At 42.1% G+C, this 16959-nt stretch overlaps 1 protein-coding gene across 1 annotated transcript in view; it reads left to right on the top strand.

Moving 5' to 3' along the window:
• Positions 1-16959, top strand: part of LOC106583441 (protein bassoon-like) — a 183761-nt gene that overhangs the window by 34630 nt on the left and 132172 nt on the right. Inside the window, 2 exon segments of the mRNA XM_014167602.2 lie at positions 1246-1449; positions 1451-1627. Of these exon segments, the coding sequence (XP_014023077.2) occupies positions 1372-1449; positions 1451-1627 (255 nt within the window). The 5' untranslated portion in view covers positions 1246-1371.

The following is a 16959-nucleotide window of genomic DNA, read 5'->3' as shown; positions in this document are numbered from 1 at the left end:
CCATATGAACTGAACACAGACCACTACCATGTCTATTCCATATGAACTAAACACAGACCACTACCATGTCTATTCCATATGAACTGAACACAGACCACTACCATGTCTATTCCATATGAACTGAACACAGACCACTACCATGTCTATTCCATATGAACTGAACACAGACCACTACCATGTCTATTCCATATGAACTGAACACAGACCACTACCATGTCTATTCCATATGAACTGAACACAGACCACTACCATGTCTATTCCATATGAACTGAACACAGACCACTACAGGTATGCATGCTCAGCTCAGCGCTTCAGTGCACAGCGGACAGCGGGGTTGGAAAGGTGTGTGTACGTGTGTGTGTGATTGAGAGGGCGAGTGTTTCTTTAGTTGCCTACTGCCTCCTCCAGAGTAACTTTACTGTGAGGAAACTGTCTGTGTCAAATAGAACCTTATTCCCTATATAGGGCCCTGGTCAAAAGTAGTGCATTATATAGGGAATAGGGTGCCATTTGAGACACAGCCTATGTCTTTTCCACTGCCAGGGGTCAGAAGGCTGAAAGCGTGGGTGAGGAGGAGGAAGAAGTGAAAAGACATAGGCTGAAAATCCTGTTCTATCCTTATCTCACCAAGATAGAACTGTTTATTTTTCCAACTCACCCACTCTTCTTTTTTCATGTACCCATATTGGCATTGGGCAAAGCAAATGTCCCACTTGTAAACCCTTTCATTCAAGATTCATCGCCATACATGGTTGTGTATTTATGCTTGAGGCATATACTGCTCTACCTAGCAAAAAGGCAGTAACTGCTCATGGCATGGAACTGAGAAATATGGCTTTTATTTACCTTGGTTTCACAGTAACTTTATGCAGTTACTGCTAAACATGACCCCCATTTTCTCCAAAACACAATACAATAGAGGCAGGATACATGTCCACATGCTTAAGCATGTATTTAATGTAGCAAAAATGACAATAACTAATTGTCGACCAAATGAGCAATTACTGCCTTTTTGCTTTGTAGAGCAGTATAGTTGCATCTACACAACAGATGTCGCGTGACATGGTTTCATCTTGACATTAGACTACTTTAGAGGTCTGAAAACATCTGACAAAACTTTGATTTGAAAGTGCATTGTCCTATTTGTGAAGCTCTGCTTCAAAGCCCCAGCCTTAAAGCCATGCTGTTCTGAGATGTAACACAACATCCTCTCACAAGAGTCTAACACATATCTGTCATCCACAGCGTCTCTGGAAGACCCCCCAGCCAGACCCTGGGTCCAGCCCCAAGGCGGGGGTCCAGACTGGGCCTGGTACAGGGGACCGCCTGGCATCCCAGGGGGAGCAGCAGGGCCAAGGCCACGCCGCCCGTATGAACCTCCAGGTGGACGTGGGTAGTAGCAGGATGGGACGGTCCCCGTCGGTGTCCCCCGCCATCACCCCCACCTCCCCCCTACTCTGTGCCCCAGATCGCCCCCATGCCCAGCAGCAAGCTGTGCCCCGTCTGTAAGACAGCTGACCTGACGGGCACCACGGAGGACAACCAGCCAAACTGCAGCACCTGCACCCAGTGCCGATCCATGGTGTGCAACCAGTGTGGCTTCAACCCCAACCCGCACCTCACCGAGGTAGGAACAAACAGTGGATCATGTGCTACTTTGCCTATTGATGATTTTGTTTGTTTATACAGTGTCCATATTAGGACATCCTCAGTTTTCTTTCTGAGACTGAATCAGCTCCCACTGACATAAAGGCTGTCCTAATATGGACACTGTATGTATATCAGTATATTTGACATTGTATGATATGTTTGAACTGGTTAGGACCTCAGGAACAGAGAATGTGGTTAGGTTTATACAACGTGGTCAGGTTTATACAATGTGGTCAGGGTCATAGAATGTGGTTTGTATTTCTATTTATTATGGATCCCCATTAGCTTCTCTTCCTGGGGTCCAGCAAAATGAAGGCAGTTATAACCTTTTATAAACACTACAATACATTTCACAACAGATTTCACAACACATTAAGTGTGTGCCCTCAGGCCACTACTCTACTACCATATATCTACAACACAAAATCCATGTGTACATGTGTGTATAGTGCATATGTTATTGTGTGTGTGTGTGTGTAAATGCGTGTGTCTGTGCCTGTGTGTGTGTGTGTCTTTTCACAGTCCCCGCTGTGTATTTTTATCAGTTTTGTGAAAACCTGAGTTTATATGTATTTGGCTAAGGTTTATGTGAACTTCCGACTTCAACTGTATATTTGTTGTTTGTACAGTTGAAGTCGGAAGTTTACATACACCTTAGCCAAATACATTTAAACTCAGTTTTTCACAATTCCTGACATTTAATCCTAGTACAAATTCCCTGTCTTAGGTCAGTTAGGATCAGCACTTTTATTTTAAGAATGTGAAATGTCAGAATAATAGTAGAGAGAATTATTTATTTCAGCTTTTATTTCTTTCATCACATTCCCAGTGGGTCAGAAGTTTACATACACTCAATTAGTATTTGGTAGCATTGCCTTTAAATTGTTTAACTTGGGTCAAATGTTTCGGGTAGCCTTCCACAAGCTTCCCACAATAAGTTGGGTGAATTTTGGCCCATTCCTCTGACATAGCTGGTGTAACTGAGTCAGGTTTGTAGGCCTCCTAGCTCGCACACACTTTTTCAGTTCTGCTCACAAATTTTCTACAGGATTGAGGTCAGGGCTTTGTGATGGCCACTCCAATACCTTGACATTGTTGTCCATAAGCCATTTTGCCACAACTTTGGAAGTATGCTTGGTGTCATTGTCCATTTGGAAGACCCATTTGCGACCAAGCTTTAACTTCCTGACTGATGTCTTGAGATGTTGCTTCAATATATCCACAGAATTTTCCTGCCTTATGATGCCATCTATTTTGTGAAGTTCACCAGTCCCTCCTGCAGCAAAGCACCCCCACAACATGATGCTGCCACCCCGTGCTTCATGGTTGGGATGGTGTTCTTCGCCTTGCAAGCCTCCCCCTTTTTCCTCCAAACATAATGATGGTCATTATGGCCAAACAGTTCTATTTTTGTTTCATCAAGCCAGAGGACATTTCTCCAAAAAGTACAATCTTTGTCCCAATGTGCAGTTCCAAACCGTAGTCTGGCTTTTTTATGCCGGTTTTGGAGCAGTGGCTTCCTCCTTGCTTGTGCCTCTTTGCTTGACATCATGGGAAAATCTTAGAAAAGTCTGGTTCATCCTTGGGAGCAATTTTCAAACCTGAAAGGCCGCCTTGTTGATATAGGACTCGTTTTACTGTGGATATAGATACTTTTGTATCTGTTTCCTCCAGCATCTTCACAAGGTCCTTTACTGTTGTTCTGGGATTGATTTGCACTGCGTGGTCCCCATGGTGTTTATACTTGCATACTATTGTTTGTACAGATGAACATGGTACCTTCAGGCGTTTGAAAATTGCTCCCAAGGACGAACCAGACTTTTCTGAGATTTTCCCATGATGTCAAGCAAAGAGGCACTGAGTTGAAGGTAGGCCTTGAAATACATCCACAGGTACACCTCCAATTGTCTCAAATGGTGTCAATTAGCTTATCAGAGGCTTCGAAAGCCATGACATCATTTTCCGGAATTTTCCAAGCTGTTTAAAGGCACAGTCAACTTAGTGTATGTCAATTTCTGACCCACTGGTATTGTGACACAGTGAAATAATCTGTCTGTAAACAATTGTTGGAAAAATTACTTGTGTGCAGAAAGCAGATGTCCTAACCGACTTGCCAAAACTATAGTTTGTTAACAAGAAATTTGTGGAGTGGTTGAAAAACGATTTTTAATGACTCCAACCTAAGTGTTTGTAAACTTCCGACTTCAACTGTACATATGGACAGTACCAAAATAATAATCTAATGCCTTTCTTTTCGCAGCAAAATCTGCAGAGCTTAGAAGGTTGTATCCCCCAAATATATCAAATTTAAATCAAATTTCTTTATGTAGCCCTTCTTACATCAGCTGATATATCAAAGTGCTGTACAGAAACCCAGCCTAAAACCCCAAACAGCAAGCAATGCAGGTGTAGAAGCACAGTGGCTAGGAAAAACTCCCTAGAAAGGCCAAAACCTAGGAACCTAGAGAGGAACCAGGCTATGAGGGGTGGCCAGTCTTCTTCTGGCTGTGGAGATTATAACAGAACATGGCCAAGATGTTCAAATGTTCATAAATGACCAGCATGGTCAAATAATAGTAATCACAGTGAACAGGTCAGGGTTCCATAGCCACAGGCAGAACAGTTGAAACTGGAGCAGCAGCATGGCCAGGTGGACTGGGGACAACAAGGAGTCATCATGCCAGGTAGTCCTGAGGCATGGTCCTAGGGCTCAGGTCCTCAGAGAGAAAGAGAGAATTAGAGAGAGTATACTTAAATTCACACAGGACACCGGACAAGACAGGAGAAATACTCCAGATATAACAGAGTGACCCTAGCCCCCCGACACATAAACTACTGCAGCATAAATACTGTTGGCTGAGACAGGAGGGGTCAGGAGACACTGTGGCCCCATCCGATGATACCCCCAGACAGGGCCAAACAGGCAGGATATGACCCCACCCACTTTGCCAAAGCACAGTCCCCACACCACAAGAGGGATATCTTCAACCACCAACTTACCATCCTGAGACAAGGCCGAGTATAGCCCACAAAGATCTCCGCCACGGCACAACCCAAGGGGGGGGCGTCAACCCAGACAGGAATAGAATAGAATATAACATTCTATTGGTTGCCAGAATTTTGTATAATAATTATAATAGAACATTTCTATGTTTTGAATCCGTTGTCGATTTGCGTATCAGTTCATAAACTAAGTGCCATGGAATCGGTACATCAAAAATCTCTTCCCAACTTTTTTGCAATCTATATGGCAGAGCTGTCCATTTTTTTGTCCTTAAATTAAACTGGTATATATTTTAATCATCACAATTTTCTTAAAACAATTTTGGTCTTTAATGCAGGGCCGACAGACAAGTTCCTTACTTTTTCCCCCTTGCTTTTGCCTCGTCCATTTTTGCGTTAATGCTGAAATTAGTTGGTTGTAATTTTAGGTTAAAAAAAATAATATTTAAATAAAAATAATTAAAATGTAATTTTAGGTAGAGCAGACATTTCCATCTATTTTTGTTCACTGCAATGTGTGACATAACTCCACCAGTCCTATTTATGATATAATGTACAAAGATTAATGCTTTTTTTTATCAATCAGTATATTTGAGTTTAACCACAATATTTGTTGTATTATTTTTTCTGTCATTTCTGGTGGATTAAACTAAAATTGCAATCAACTTTCTATGGCTTGTTTTAAAAATAACTATATTTTGGAGATTCAGATAACCGAAAGTTAAATTGTAATCTGAGTAACGGGAAAAAGGCCATTCTTGAACATGGGGTGAGACATTCTTACTATTTTGCTAGAGAACCAGTTCGGATTTAAGTATAACTTTTGTATGACTGATGCATTTAGTGAGAGGTTTAATGCTTTAATATTTGATAATTTCTGCCCTCTGAATTCATATTCATTATATAAATAGGCCCTTTTAATTTTGTCTGGCTTGCCATTCCAAATAAAATTGAATATGTTTTGCTAATATAATTTAAAAAACAGGTCGCTAGGTGTAAGCAAGACCATAAGCAAATAGGTCAACTGGGATATGACTAAAGAGTTAATCAGGGTGATTTTTCCACAAATGGACAGGTATTTTCCTTTCCATGGTAGCAAGATCTTATCTATTTTTGCTAACTTTCTATAAAAATGTATTGGAGTGAGAATTTCTTTCTTTCGGGATATGTATACCGAGTATGTCCACATCCCCGTTAGACCATTTTATTGGTAAACTACAAGGTAATGTAATTTTTTGGGGGGTGATCCAATACGTAATATAGTACATTTGTCATAATTTGGTTTTAATCCAGAGAAGTTAGAAAAAGTGTCTAGATCCTCTGGGCCAGTTGTGGCTGCTGAAGTGGCGTCGTCGGGTGGACCCGTTGTGACGACGCCAGACGGCCCAGTTGCAGTTGTCGAAGTTGCGGCGGTGCCGGACTGACCAGTCACAGCGTCGTCGGGACGGGCCATTCCTGCTGTCTCCCTTAATGGTAAATTATTCTGTCACATTGGCATAGAGGATCAGGAGACAGGCGCAGGAATGCGTAATTGTAACGGTAGTCGTATGAAAGGGACCAAGGCGCAGCGGGTTGAGTGCTCATTTTAACTTTTAATTTAGAACACTGAAAACACAAAACAAGAAAACGTACGAACGCACAGTAATGCAGGCTACACACAGCAATGCACAAACAACTTCCCACAAAGGGACAGGTGAAAACAGGGCTACTTAAGTATGACTCTCAATCAGCAACAACGATGTACAGCTGTTCCTGATTGAGAGCCATACCAGGCCAACAAAGAAATACACAACATAGAAAAACATAGAAATACAAAACAAGAACATTACCCAAAAACCCCAGAACACATAAATCAAACACCCCTCTTACATAAATACATATCCCATTAAACCCCAAACCACATAAAACAAATACCCCCTGCCACGTCCTGACCAAACTACAATAACCAATAACCCCTTATACTGGTCAGGACGTGACAGTAATAGGGTTTTTTATTACACAGAAATTACAGCGTGCCGTGTAAAGGCACAGGGACAAAGACCAAACAAACACGTAACAAAACACAGGGTAGAAATCCAAACAGAAGAGCGAGAAATACCTCGAATAAATAACTCACGCACACAATGATTAACGCACGGAACAAGACCCGTAATCATCTGCGCAATCCACCATGGCATGAAAGCCAAAACACACAGCACAGCTACCCACACTGCCAACAGACATTGTAACAATAATCGACAGCCCAATGGAAACCAAAGGGCACATATATACAAATACTAATCAGTGGGAATAGGTCGACAGGTGTGCGTGATGAAAGTTCCGGAGGGATCCGTGACAAGTAATAATGAAATCAGACCTTCTTGTTGAGTTTCCCCAAACTGTTGCCACAAAGTTGGAAGCACAGAATCGTCAACAATGTCATTATATGCTGTAGCGTTAAGATTTCGCTTCACTGGAACTAAGGGGCCTAGCCCGAACCATGAAAAACAGCCCCAGATGGTGAAGTGTGATTTATCACTCCAGAGAACACGTTTCCACTGGTCCAGAGTCCAATGGCAGCGAGCATTACACCATTCCAGCCAACGCTTGGCATTGCACATGGTGATCTTAAGCTTGTGTGCCATGGAAACCCATTTCATGAGGCTCCTGACAAACAGTTATTGTGCTGATATTGCTTTCAGAGGCAGTTTGTTACTCAGTAGTCAGTATTGCAACCAAGGACAGATGGTTTTTACTTGCTTCAGAAATTGGTGTTCTATGAGCTTGTGTGTCCTACAACTTCGCGACTGAGCCGTTGTAGCTCCTAGACGTTTCCACTTCACAATAACAGCACAGTTGGGCAGAAATTTGACAAACTGACTTGTTGGAAAGGTGGCATCCTATGACGGTGCCACGTTGAAAGTCACTGAGCTCTTTAGTAAGGCCATTCTAAAGCCACTGTTTGTCTATGGAGATTGCATGGCTGTGTGCTCAATTTTATACACCTGTCAGCAACAGGTTTGGCTGAAATAGCCAAATCCACTAATTTGAAGGGGTGTCCACATACTTTTGTATATTTATTTTAACATTTACCTTTATTTAACTAGGCAAGTCAGTTAAGAACAAATTCTTATTTTCAATGATGGCCTAGGAACAGTGGGTTAAATGCCTTGTTCAGGGGCAGAACAACAGTTTTTTACCTTGTCGTCTCGGCGATTTGATCTTGCAACCTTTCGGTTACAAGTCCAACGCTCTAACCACTAGGATACCTGCCATTTATTTTTGTTTCATGGTACAGTTTCTCCTTCTTTTTGTTAAGTTTATTCACATGATTTCTCAATTTACTGTATGTTTGCCAATCGGCTGTGCAGCCAGACTTATTTGCCATTCCTTTTGCCTCATCCCTCTCAACCATACCTTATCTATCCACAGGGATTTAACAGTTTTTAGTCATTTTCTAAATGGGTGCATGCTTATTAGTAACTGGTAGAAGCAATTTCATAAATATGTCAAATGCAGCGTTTGATTGCTCCTCATTACACACCACAGACTAGCAAGTGTTCTTTACATATTCAACATAGGAATCACTGCAAATGTCTTGTATGACCTCTTATACACTATATTAGACCGAGTCTTTGGAACTTTGGTTTTCCTAGATATAGCTACTATATTGTGATCACTACATCTGATGGATGTGGATACTGCTTTCGAGCAGATTTCTGCAGCATTAGTAAAGATGTGATCAATACATGTTGATGATTTCATTCCTGTGCTGTTTATAACTACCCTGGTAGGTTGACTGACAACCTGATCCAGGTTGCAGGCACTGGATACAGTTTGAAGCTTTTTCTTGAGTGGGCAGCTTGATGAAAGCCAGTCAATATTTAAATCACCCAGAAAATATACCTCTCTGTTGATATCACATACATTACCAAGCATTTCACACATATTATCCAGATACTGACTGTTAGCACTTGGTCTATAGCCGCTTCCCACAAGAATGGGCTTTAAGTCAAGCAGGGGAACCTGTAGCCATATTACTTCAACAGTATTTAACATGAGATCTTTTCAAAGCTTTACAGGCATGTGGCTCTGAATATAGCCTGCAATACTGCCCCCATGGCATTCCTGTCTCTTCTGAAGATGTTGAATTCATGTATTGCTACCACTTTATCATCAAAGGTATTATGTAAGTGAGTTTCAGAGATAGTATATGAATGTTGTCAGTTACTAGCAAGTTATCGATTTCATGAACCTTGTTTCTTAGGCTACATATGTTAATGTGGGCTGTTTATAGAACTTTTCTGGGATTCTTGATTGTTTTATTGCTTTACTGGGAGGCTTATCAGAGGTAGACATGACAGTGATAGTTATGTTTGGGCTGATAGTGCAGGATGAGCTGTAAAGCCCTTGGACAATGTACATTTGCAGCAGCACTACGACAACTCAGCGACACAATGGTAGAGATTATCTGAGCAGGGCTTGGGTCAATGATAGAGACTGTGGAGACTTTGGTCAAGATTAAAACAGAGTCATTTAGTGAGTGTGATCAAGGTTATAACAGTATGGTCAGGGTTATTACAGAGTCATTTAGTGAGTGTGGTCAGGGTTATAACAGTATGGTCAGGGTTATTACAGTGTGGTCAGGGTTATAACAGAGTCATTTAGTGAGTGTGGTCAGGGTTATAACAGTGTGGTCAGGGTTATAACAGAGTAATTTAGTGAGTGTGGTCAGGGTTATAACAGTGTGGTCAGGGTTATAACATTGTGGTCAGGGTTATAACAGAGTCATTTAGTGAGTGTGGTCAGGGTTATAACAGTGTGGTCAGGGTTATAACAGAGTCATTTAGTGAGTGTGGTCAGGGTTATAACAGTGTGGTCAGGGTTATAACAGAGTAATTTAGTGAGTGTGGTCAGGGTTATAACAAAGTCATTTAGTGAGTGTGGTCAGGGTTATAACAGTGTGGTCAGGGTTATAACAGAGTAATTTAGTGAGTGTGGTCAGGGTTATAACAGTGTTGTCAGGGTTATAACAGAGTCATTTAGCGAGTGTGGTCGGGGTTATAACAGTGTGGTCGGGGTTATAACAGTGTGGTCAGGGTTATAACAGAGTCATTTAGTGAGTGTGGTCAGGGTTATAACAGTGTGGTCAGGGTTATAACAGAGTCATTTAGTGAGTGTGGTCAGGGTTATAACAGTGTGGTCAGGGTTATAACAGAGTAATTTAGTGAGTGTGGTCAGGGTTATAACAGTGTGGTCAGGGTTATAACAGAGTCATTTAGTGAGTGTGGTCAGGGTTATAACAGTGTGGTCAGGGTTATAACAGAGTCATTTAGTGAGTGTGGTCAGGGTTATAACAGTGTGGTCAGGGTTATAACAGAGTCATTTAGTGAGTGTGGTCAGGGTTATAACAGTGTGGTCAGGGTTATAACAGAGTCATTTAGTGAGTGTGGTCAGGGTTTTAACAGAGTCATTTAGTGAGTGTTGTCAGGGTTATAATGAGTGTGGTCAAGGTTATAACAGTGTGGTCAGGGTTATAACAGTGTGGTCAGGGCTATGACAGTGTGGTCAGGGTTATAATGAGTGTTGTCAGGGTTATAATGAGTGTGGTCAAGGTTATAACAGTGTGGTCAGGGTTATAACAGAGTAATTTAGTGAGTGTGGTCAGGGTTATAACAGTGTGGTCAGGGTTATAACAGAGTAATTTAGTGAGTGTGGTCAGGGTTATAACAGTGTGGTCAGGGTTATAACAGAGTCATTTAGTGAGTGTGGTCAGGGTTATAACAGTGTGGTCAGGGTTATAACAGAGTCATTTAGTGAGTGTGGTCAGGGTTATAACAGTGTGGTCAGGGTTATAACAGAGTCATTTAGTGAGTGTGGTCAGGGTTATAACAGTGTGGTCAGGGTTATAACAGTGTGGTCAGGGTTATAATGAGTGTTGTCAGGGTTATAATGAGTGTTGTCAGGGTTATAATGAGTGTTGTCAGGGTTATAATGAGTGTGGCCAAGGTTATAACAGTGTGGTCAGGGTTATAACAGTGTGGTCAGGGCTATGACAGTGTGGTCAGGGTTATAATGAGTGTTGTCAGGGTTATAATGAGTGTGGTCAAGGTTATAACAGTGTGGTCAGGGTTATAACAGTGTTGTCAGGGTTATAACAGTGTTGTCAGGGTTATAACAGAGTCATTTAGTTAGTGTGGTCGGGGTTATAACAGTGTGGTCAGGGTTATAACAGAGTAATTTAGTGAGTGTGGTCAGGGTTATAACAGTGTGGTCAGGGTTATAACAGAGTAATTTAGTGAGTGTGGTCAGGGTTATAATGAGTGTGGTCAGGGTTATAATGAGTGTTGTCAGGGTTATAATGAGTGTTGTCAGGGTTATAATGAGTGTTGTCAGGGTTATAATGAGTGTTGTCAGGGTTATAATGAGTGTGGTCAGGGTTATAACAGTGTGGTCAGGGCTATGACAGTGTTGTCAGGGTTATAATGAGTGTTGTCAGGGTTATAATGAGTGTGGTCAAGGTTATAACAGTGTGGTCAGGGTTATAACAGTGTTGTCACGGTTATAACAGAGTAATTTAGTGAGTGTGGTCGGGGTTATAACAGTGTGGTCAGGGTTATAACAGTGTGGCCAGGGTTATAACAGTGTTGTCAGGGTTATAACAGAGTAATTTAGTGAGTGTGGTCGGGGTTATAACATTGTGGTCAGGGTTATAACAGTGTTGTCAGGGTTATAACAGAGTCATTTAGTGAGTGTGGTCAGGGTTATAACAGAGTCATTTAGTGAGTGTGGTCAGGGTTATAACAGTGTGGTCAGGGTTATAACAGTGTGGTCAGGGTTATAACAGAGTAATTTAGTGAGTGTGGTCAGGGTTATAACAGTGTGGTCAGGGTTATAACAGAGTAATTTAGTGAGTGTGGTCAGGGTTATAACAGTGTGGTCAGGGTTATAACAGTGTTGTCAGGGTTATAACAGAGTCATTTAGTGAGTGTGGTCAGGGTTATAACAGAGTCATTTAGTGAGTGTGGTCAAGGTTATAACAGTGTGGTCAGGGTTATAACAGTGTGGTCAGGGTTATAACAGAGTAATTTAGTGAGTGTGGTCAGGGTTATAACAGTGTGGTCAGGGTGGTTGGTTTTACAGAGTCAGTGGCTGCATCCCAAATGGGAGGGAGGGAGGTAGGGAGAGAGTCAGTGGATATTGGTATTTTTCATATTGTTGTTTCATAAGAGGGTTTAGTTTGTTAGTACATGCACAGCCTCCGATGCAACCTTTAGCACAATGGCAAAGCTCTGTGGGAGTGGTAGCTAGCAAGGATGCGTCCCAAATGCCACCGTATTCCCTATATAGTGCGCTACTTTTGGGAATAGGGTGCCACTTGAGACACAGATTTAATGTTCAGCACACAGCAGCCTTTTCATTGACTTCCTCTCACAGTTGATTCATGATATACCCAACGTGCCATCCTGATCCTGCCGGAATGGAACTCATTGTGTGCATCCCAAATGGAACCCTATTCCCTATTTAGTGCACTACCTATGGGACCTGGTCAAGTAGTGCACTAAATAGGGAATATGCTGCCATTTGGGATGCATATATTGTTGGTAGACTGTGAGGCTGGAGGCTGTGTAAAAACAACATCATGACAGCCATACAATTTAGAGTGACTTAACAGGGGGTAACATTATGGCCAGGATATGCCATTAACCAATTGCAGAACTGTCAATCATCCATGTTCATACAGTCATCTGAAATGGGTGTTGTATGTAAATGTAAATGAATACACAAAACATTAAGAACACCTGCTCTTTCAATGACATAGACTGACCAGGTGAATCCAGGTGAAATCTATGATCTATGTCACTTGTTAAATCCACTTCAATCACTGTAGATGAAGGGTAAAAAAAATAGAAAAAAGTCTTGAGACAATTGAGACATGGATTGTGTAAATGTGCCATTCAGAGGGGGAATGGGAAAGACAAAATATTGAAGTGTCTTGAACAGGGTATGGTAGTAGGTGCCAGGCGCACCGATTTGTGTCAAGAAAGGCAACTCAATATTGGGAAGGTTCTCTTAATGAGGTAGGCAGCCAATGCTCTGTGCTAGTGGTGGTTGTTTAACGTTTTGTGTGTGTGTGTGTGTGTGTGTGTGTGTGTGTGTGTGTGTGTGTGTGTGTGTGTGTGTGTGTGTGTGTGTGTGTATGTGTGTGTGTGTGTGTGTGTGTGTGTGTGTGTGTGTGTGTGGATGCCTGTGTGCATGTCTATCTGTATGTGTGTGTGCATGTGTGCCTGTGTGTGTTTGTTGGTATGAACATGCATGCACGTGTGTGTGTGTGTGTGTGTGTCTGTGTGTGTGTGTGTGTGGATGCCTGTGTGCATGTCTATCTGTGTGTGTGTGTGTGTGTGTGTGTGTGTGTGTGTGTGTGTGTGTGTGTGTGTGTGTGTGTGTGTGTGTGTGTGTGTGTGTGTGTGTGTGTGTGTGGATGCCTGTGTGCATGTCTATCTGTGTGTGTGTGTGTGTGTGTGTGTGTGTGCCTGTGTGTGTTTGTTGGTATGAACATGCATGCACGTGTGTGTGTGGATGCCTGTGTGCATGTCTATCTGTATGTGTGCCTGCGTGTGTTTGTTGGTATGAACATGCACGTGTGTGTGTGCCAGCCACAGGAGGTTGGTGGCATCTTAATTGGGGAGGATGGGCTCGTGGTAATGACTGGAGTGGAGTCAGTGGAATGGTATCAAATACATGGTTTCCAGTTGTTTCATGCCATTTCATTTGCTCTGTTCCAGCCATTATTATGAGCTGTTTTCCCCTCAGCAGCCTCCACTGGTGCTGGCGTGTGTGTGTGTATGTATGTGTGTGTGAGTGCATTTGTATGCATTGTATTTGCATTATATGAAACAAGAGCTGCTATAACATAGATAAGACTGCACCAGACAGCAGTGAATTCTTTGTTTTAAGTGAATGTGACGATGACAAGCTTGTCTTATGTGGGTGTGTGAGACAAGTTTTCCAATAATAACATCCTCAGCTGTCTAAAGGCTGATCATTTCCTCAGGGAGAGAGATAGGGAGGTAGAGACAGAGGGGAGGGGGGGAGACAGGAACAAACAACAACACTAAGAGCTACCTATCCAAAATGGAGATGTATGGATAAACCATTTCTCCAACCTTTTCGGCCATGTAACAATGAACCAAAACCTAAAACCTATCAAATCAAAGCAAATTTTATTGGTCACATACACATGGTTAGCTGATGTTATTGTGAGTGTAGCGAAATGCTTATTCTTCTAGATCTGACAGTGCAGCAGTATCTAACAGGTAATATCTAACAATTCCACAACAAAACCTAATACACAATCTAGTAAAAGAATGGGATAAGAATATATAAGTATAAAATATATGGATGAGCAGTGACAGAGCGGCTAAGATGCAAAAGATAGTAAAGAATAGATAGTGAAGGATACAGTATACAGTATATACATATGAGATGAGTAATGCAAGATATGTAATCATTCTTAAAGTGGCAATATTAAAGTGTGTAGTGTTTCATTTATTAAAGTGGCCAATGATATCAAGTCTGTAAATAGGTAGGCAGCCAATGCTCTGTGCTAGTGGTGGTTTTAACAATACAATGGCCTTGAGAAGCTGTTTTTCAATCTCTCAGTCCCCGCTTTGATGCACCTGTACTGACCTCGCCTTCTAGATGGAAGCGGGGTTGCAGGCAGTGGCTCGGGTGGTTGTTGTCCTTGATGATCTTTTTTGCCTTCCTGTGACATCGGTTGTTGTAGGTGTCCTGGAGGGCAGGTAGTTTGCCCCCGGTGATGCGTTGTGCAGACCGCACCACCCTCTGGAGAGCCCTGCGGTTGTGGGCGGTGCAGTTGCCGTACCAGGCGGTGATACAGCCCGACAGGATGCTCTCAATTGTGCACCTGTAAAAGTTAGTGAGGGTTTTCGGTGACAAGCCAAATTTTTTCAGCCTCCTGAGGTTGAAGAGGCGCTGTTGCGCCTTCTTCACCACACTCTCTGTGATATGTACACTGAAGAACTTAAAACTTTCCACCTTCTCCACTGCTGTACCGTCAATGTGCATTGGGTGGGTGCTCCCTTTGCTGTTTCCTGAAGTCCACGATCATCTCTTTTGTTTTGCTGACATTGCGTGAGAGGTCACTTTCCTGACACCACACTCTGAGGGCCCTCACCTCCTCCCTGTAGGCTGTCTCGTCATTGTTGGTAATCTATCACTCTAGTGTTTAATTGCTAAATTGTAATTATTTCGCCACTATGGCCTATTTATTGCCTTACCTCCCTTATCTTACCTCATTTGCACACACTGTACATAGACTTGTTCTATTGTGTTATTGACTGTATGTTTGTTTATTCCATGTGTAACTCTGTGTTGTTGTTTGTGTCGCACTGCTTTGCTTTATCTTGGCCAGGTTGCAGTTGTAAATGAGAACTTGTTCTCAACTAGCCTACCTGGTTAAATAAAGGTGAAATAAAAAAAATCAAGCTTTTCACTGTATTGTCGTCTGCAAACTTGATGATTGAGTTGGAGGCGTGCATGGCCACGCAGTCATGGGTGAGCAGGGAGTACAGGAGAGGGCTGAGAACGCACTCTTGGGGCCCCAGTGTTGAGGATCAGCGGAGTGGAGATGTTGTTTCCTATATTTCCTACGTTCTATACATGATCATTTACCAAACGTAGAGTCAGCTATTAAAGACTACCAGAACCCACTGGATTCGCCAATTACACTGGATGAGCTACAGGACAAAATACAAACCCTCCCACCTAAAAAGGCCTGTGGTGTTGATGGTATCCTAAATTAAATGATCAAATATACAGACCACAAATTCAGCTCTGATCTACAATATTTGGAAATAAGGTCTGGTCACCCCAATCCACAAAACTGGAGACAAATTTGACCTCAATAATTACTGTGCAATCTGTGTCAACAGCAATCTCCGAAAAATCCTCTGCAGTATCATCAACAGCAGACTCCAACATTTCCTCAGTGAAAACAATGTCCTGAGCAAATGTCAAATTGGCAAATGTCAAAATACCATACGACAAACCATGTATACAGCCGGCACACAGTTATTGACAAACAAATAAACAAAAACAAAAGCAGACTTCTCGTATTTTGCTGATTTCAATGAAAGCTTAACTCAATTTGGCATGAGGGTCTGCTATACAAATTGATGGAAAGTGGTGAAAAACATGACATTATTAAGTCTATGGACATTAACAACAAGTTTAAAATCGGCAGTAAACACAGATTTCTTTCCTCAGGGCCGCGGGTTGAGACAGGAATGCAGCTTGATCCCCACCCTTTTCAACATATATATCAATGAATTAGTGAGGGCACTAGAACAGTCTGCAGCACCCTGCCTCACCCTAATGGACCCTGATGATCAGGTGCTTCTGTCCCCAACCATGGAATACCTACAGCAGCACCTAGATCTCCTGCAAAGATTATGTCATACTGCCCTGACAGTATATCTCAGTAAGACAAAAATAATGTGTTTTCAAAAAAGGTCCAGTTGCCAGGACAATAAATACAAATTCTATCTAGACCCTGTTGCCCTAGAATGCAAAGAATTATGCCTACCTCGGCCTAAACATCAACACCCCAGGTAACTTCCACATGGCTGTGAACAATCTAAGAGCGAAGGCAAGAAGGGCCTTCTATGCCATCAAAAGGAACATCAAATTCGACATACCAATTAGGATCTGGCTAAAAATACTTCAATCAGTTGTAGAACCCAATGCCCTCTATGGCTGTGAGGTCCGGGGTTTCTAAAAATCTGTTTTTGCTTTGTCATTATTAGGTATTGTGTGTGGATTGATGAGGAAAAAAAACAATTTAATCAATTTTAGAATAAGGCTAAAAAGTGATGGGGTCTGAATACTTTCCGAATGTACTGTATGACCACATTAGAGAGCCATATTACCAACAGATCACACAGACCAACAAAGAATTTGAAAACAAATCCAACACTGATAAACTCCCATATCTGTTGGGCGAAATACCACAATGTGCAATCACAGCAGCAAGGTGTATGGCTTGTTGCCATGAGAAAAGGGTAACCAGTAGAGAACAAACAACATTGTAAATACCACCAAAACTTATCTGTATATCTTTCCCCACTATTCGGAAGCCACTCCTCAGTAAAAGGCAAATGACAGCCCGCTTGGAGTTTGCCAAAAGGCATACAAAGACTCTCAGACCATGAGAAACAAGATTCTCTGGTCTGATGAAACCAAGATCGAACCCTTTGGCCTGAATGCCAAGCGTCACGTCTGGAGGAAACCTGGCACCATCCCTAC

This window comes from Salmo salar, chromosome ssa22, assembly GCF_905237065.1.
Source record: "Salmo salar chromosome ssa22, Ssal_v3.1, whole genome shotgun sequence".
NCBI lineage: Eukaryota > Metazoa > Chordata > Actinopteri > Salmoniformes > Salmonidae > Salmo > Salmo salar.
The sequence above is the reverse complement of the archived record's forward strand: the minus strand, read 5'-3'. Positions and strand labels throughout refer to the sequence as shown.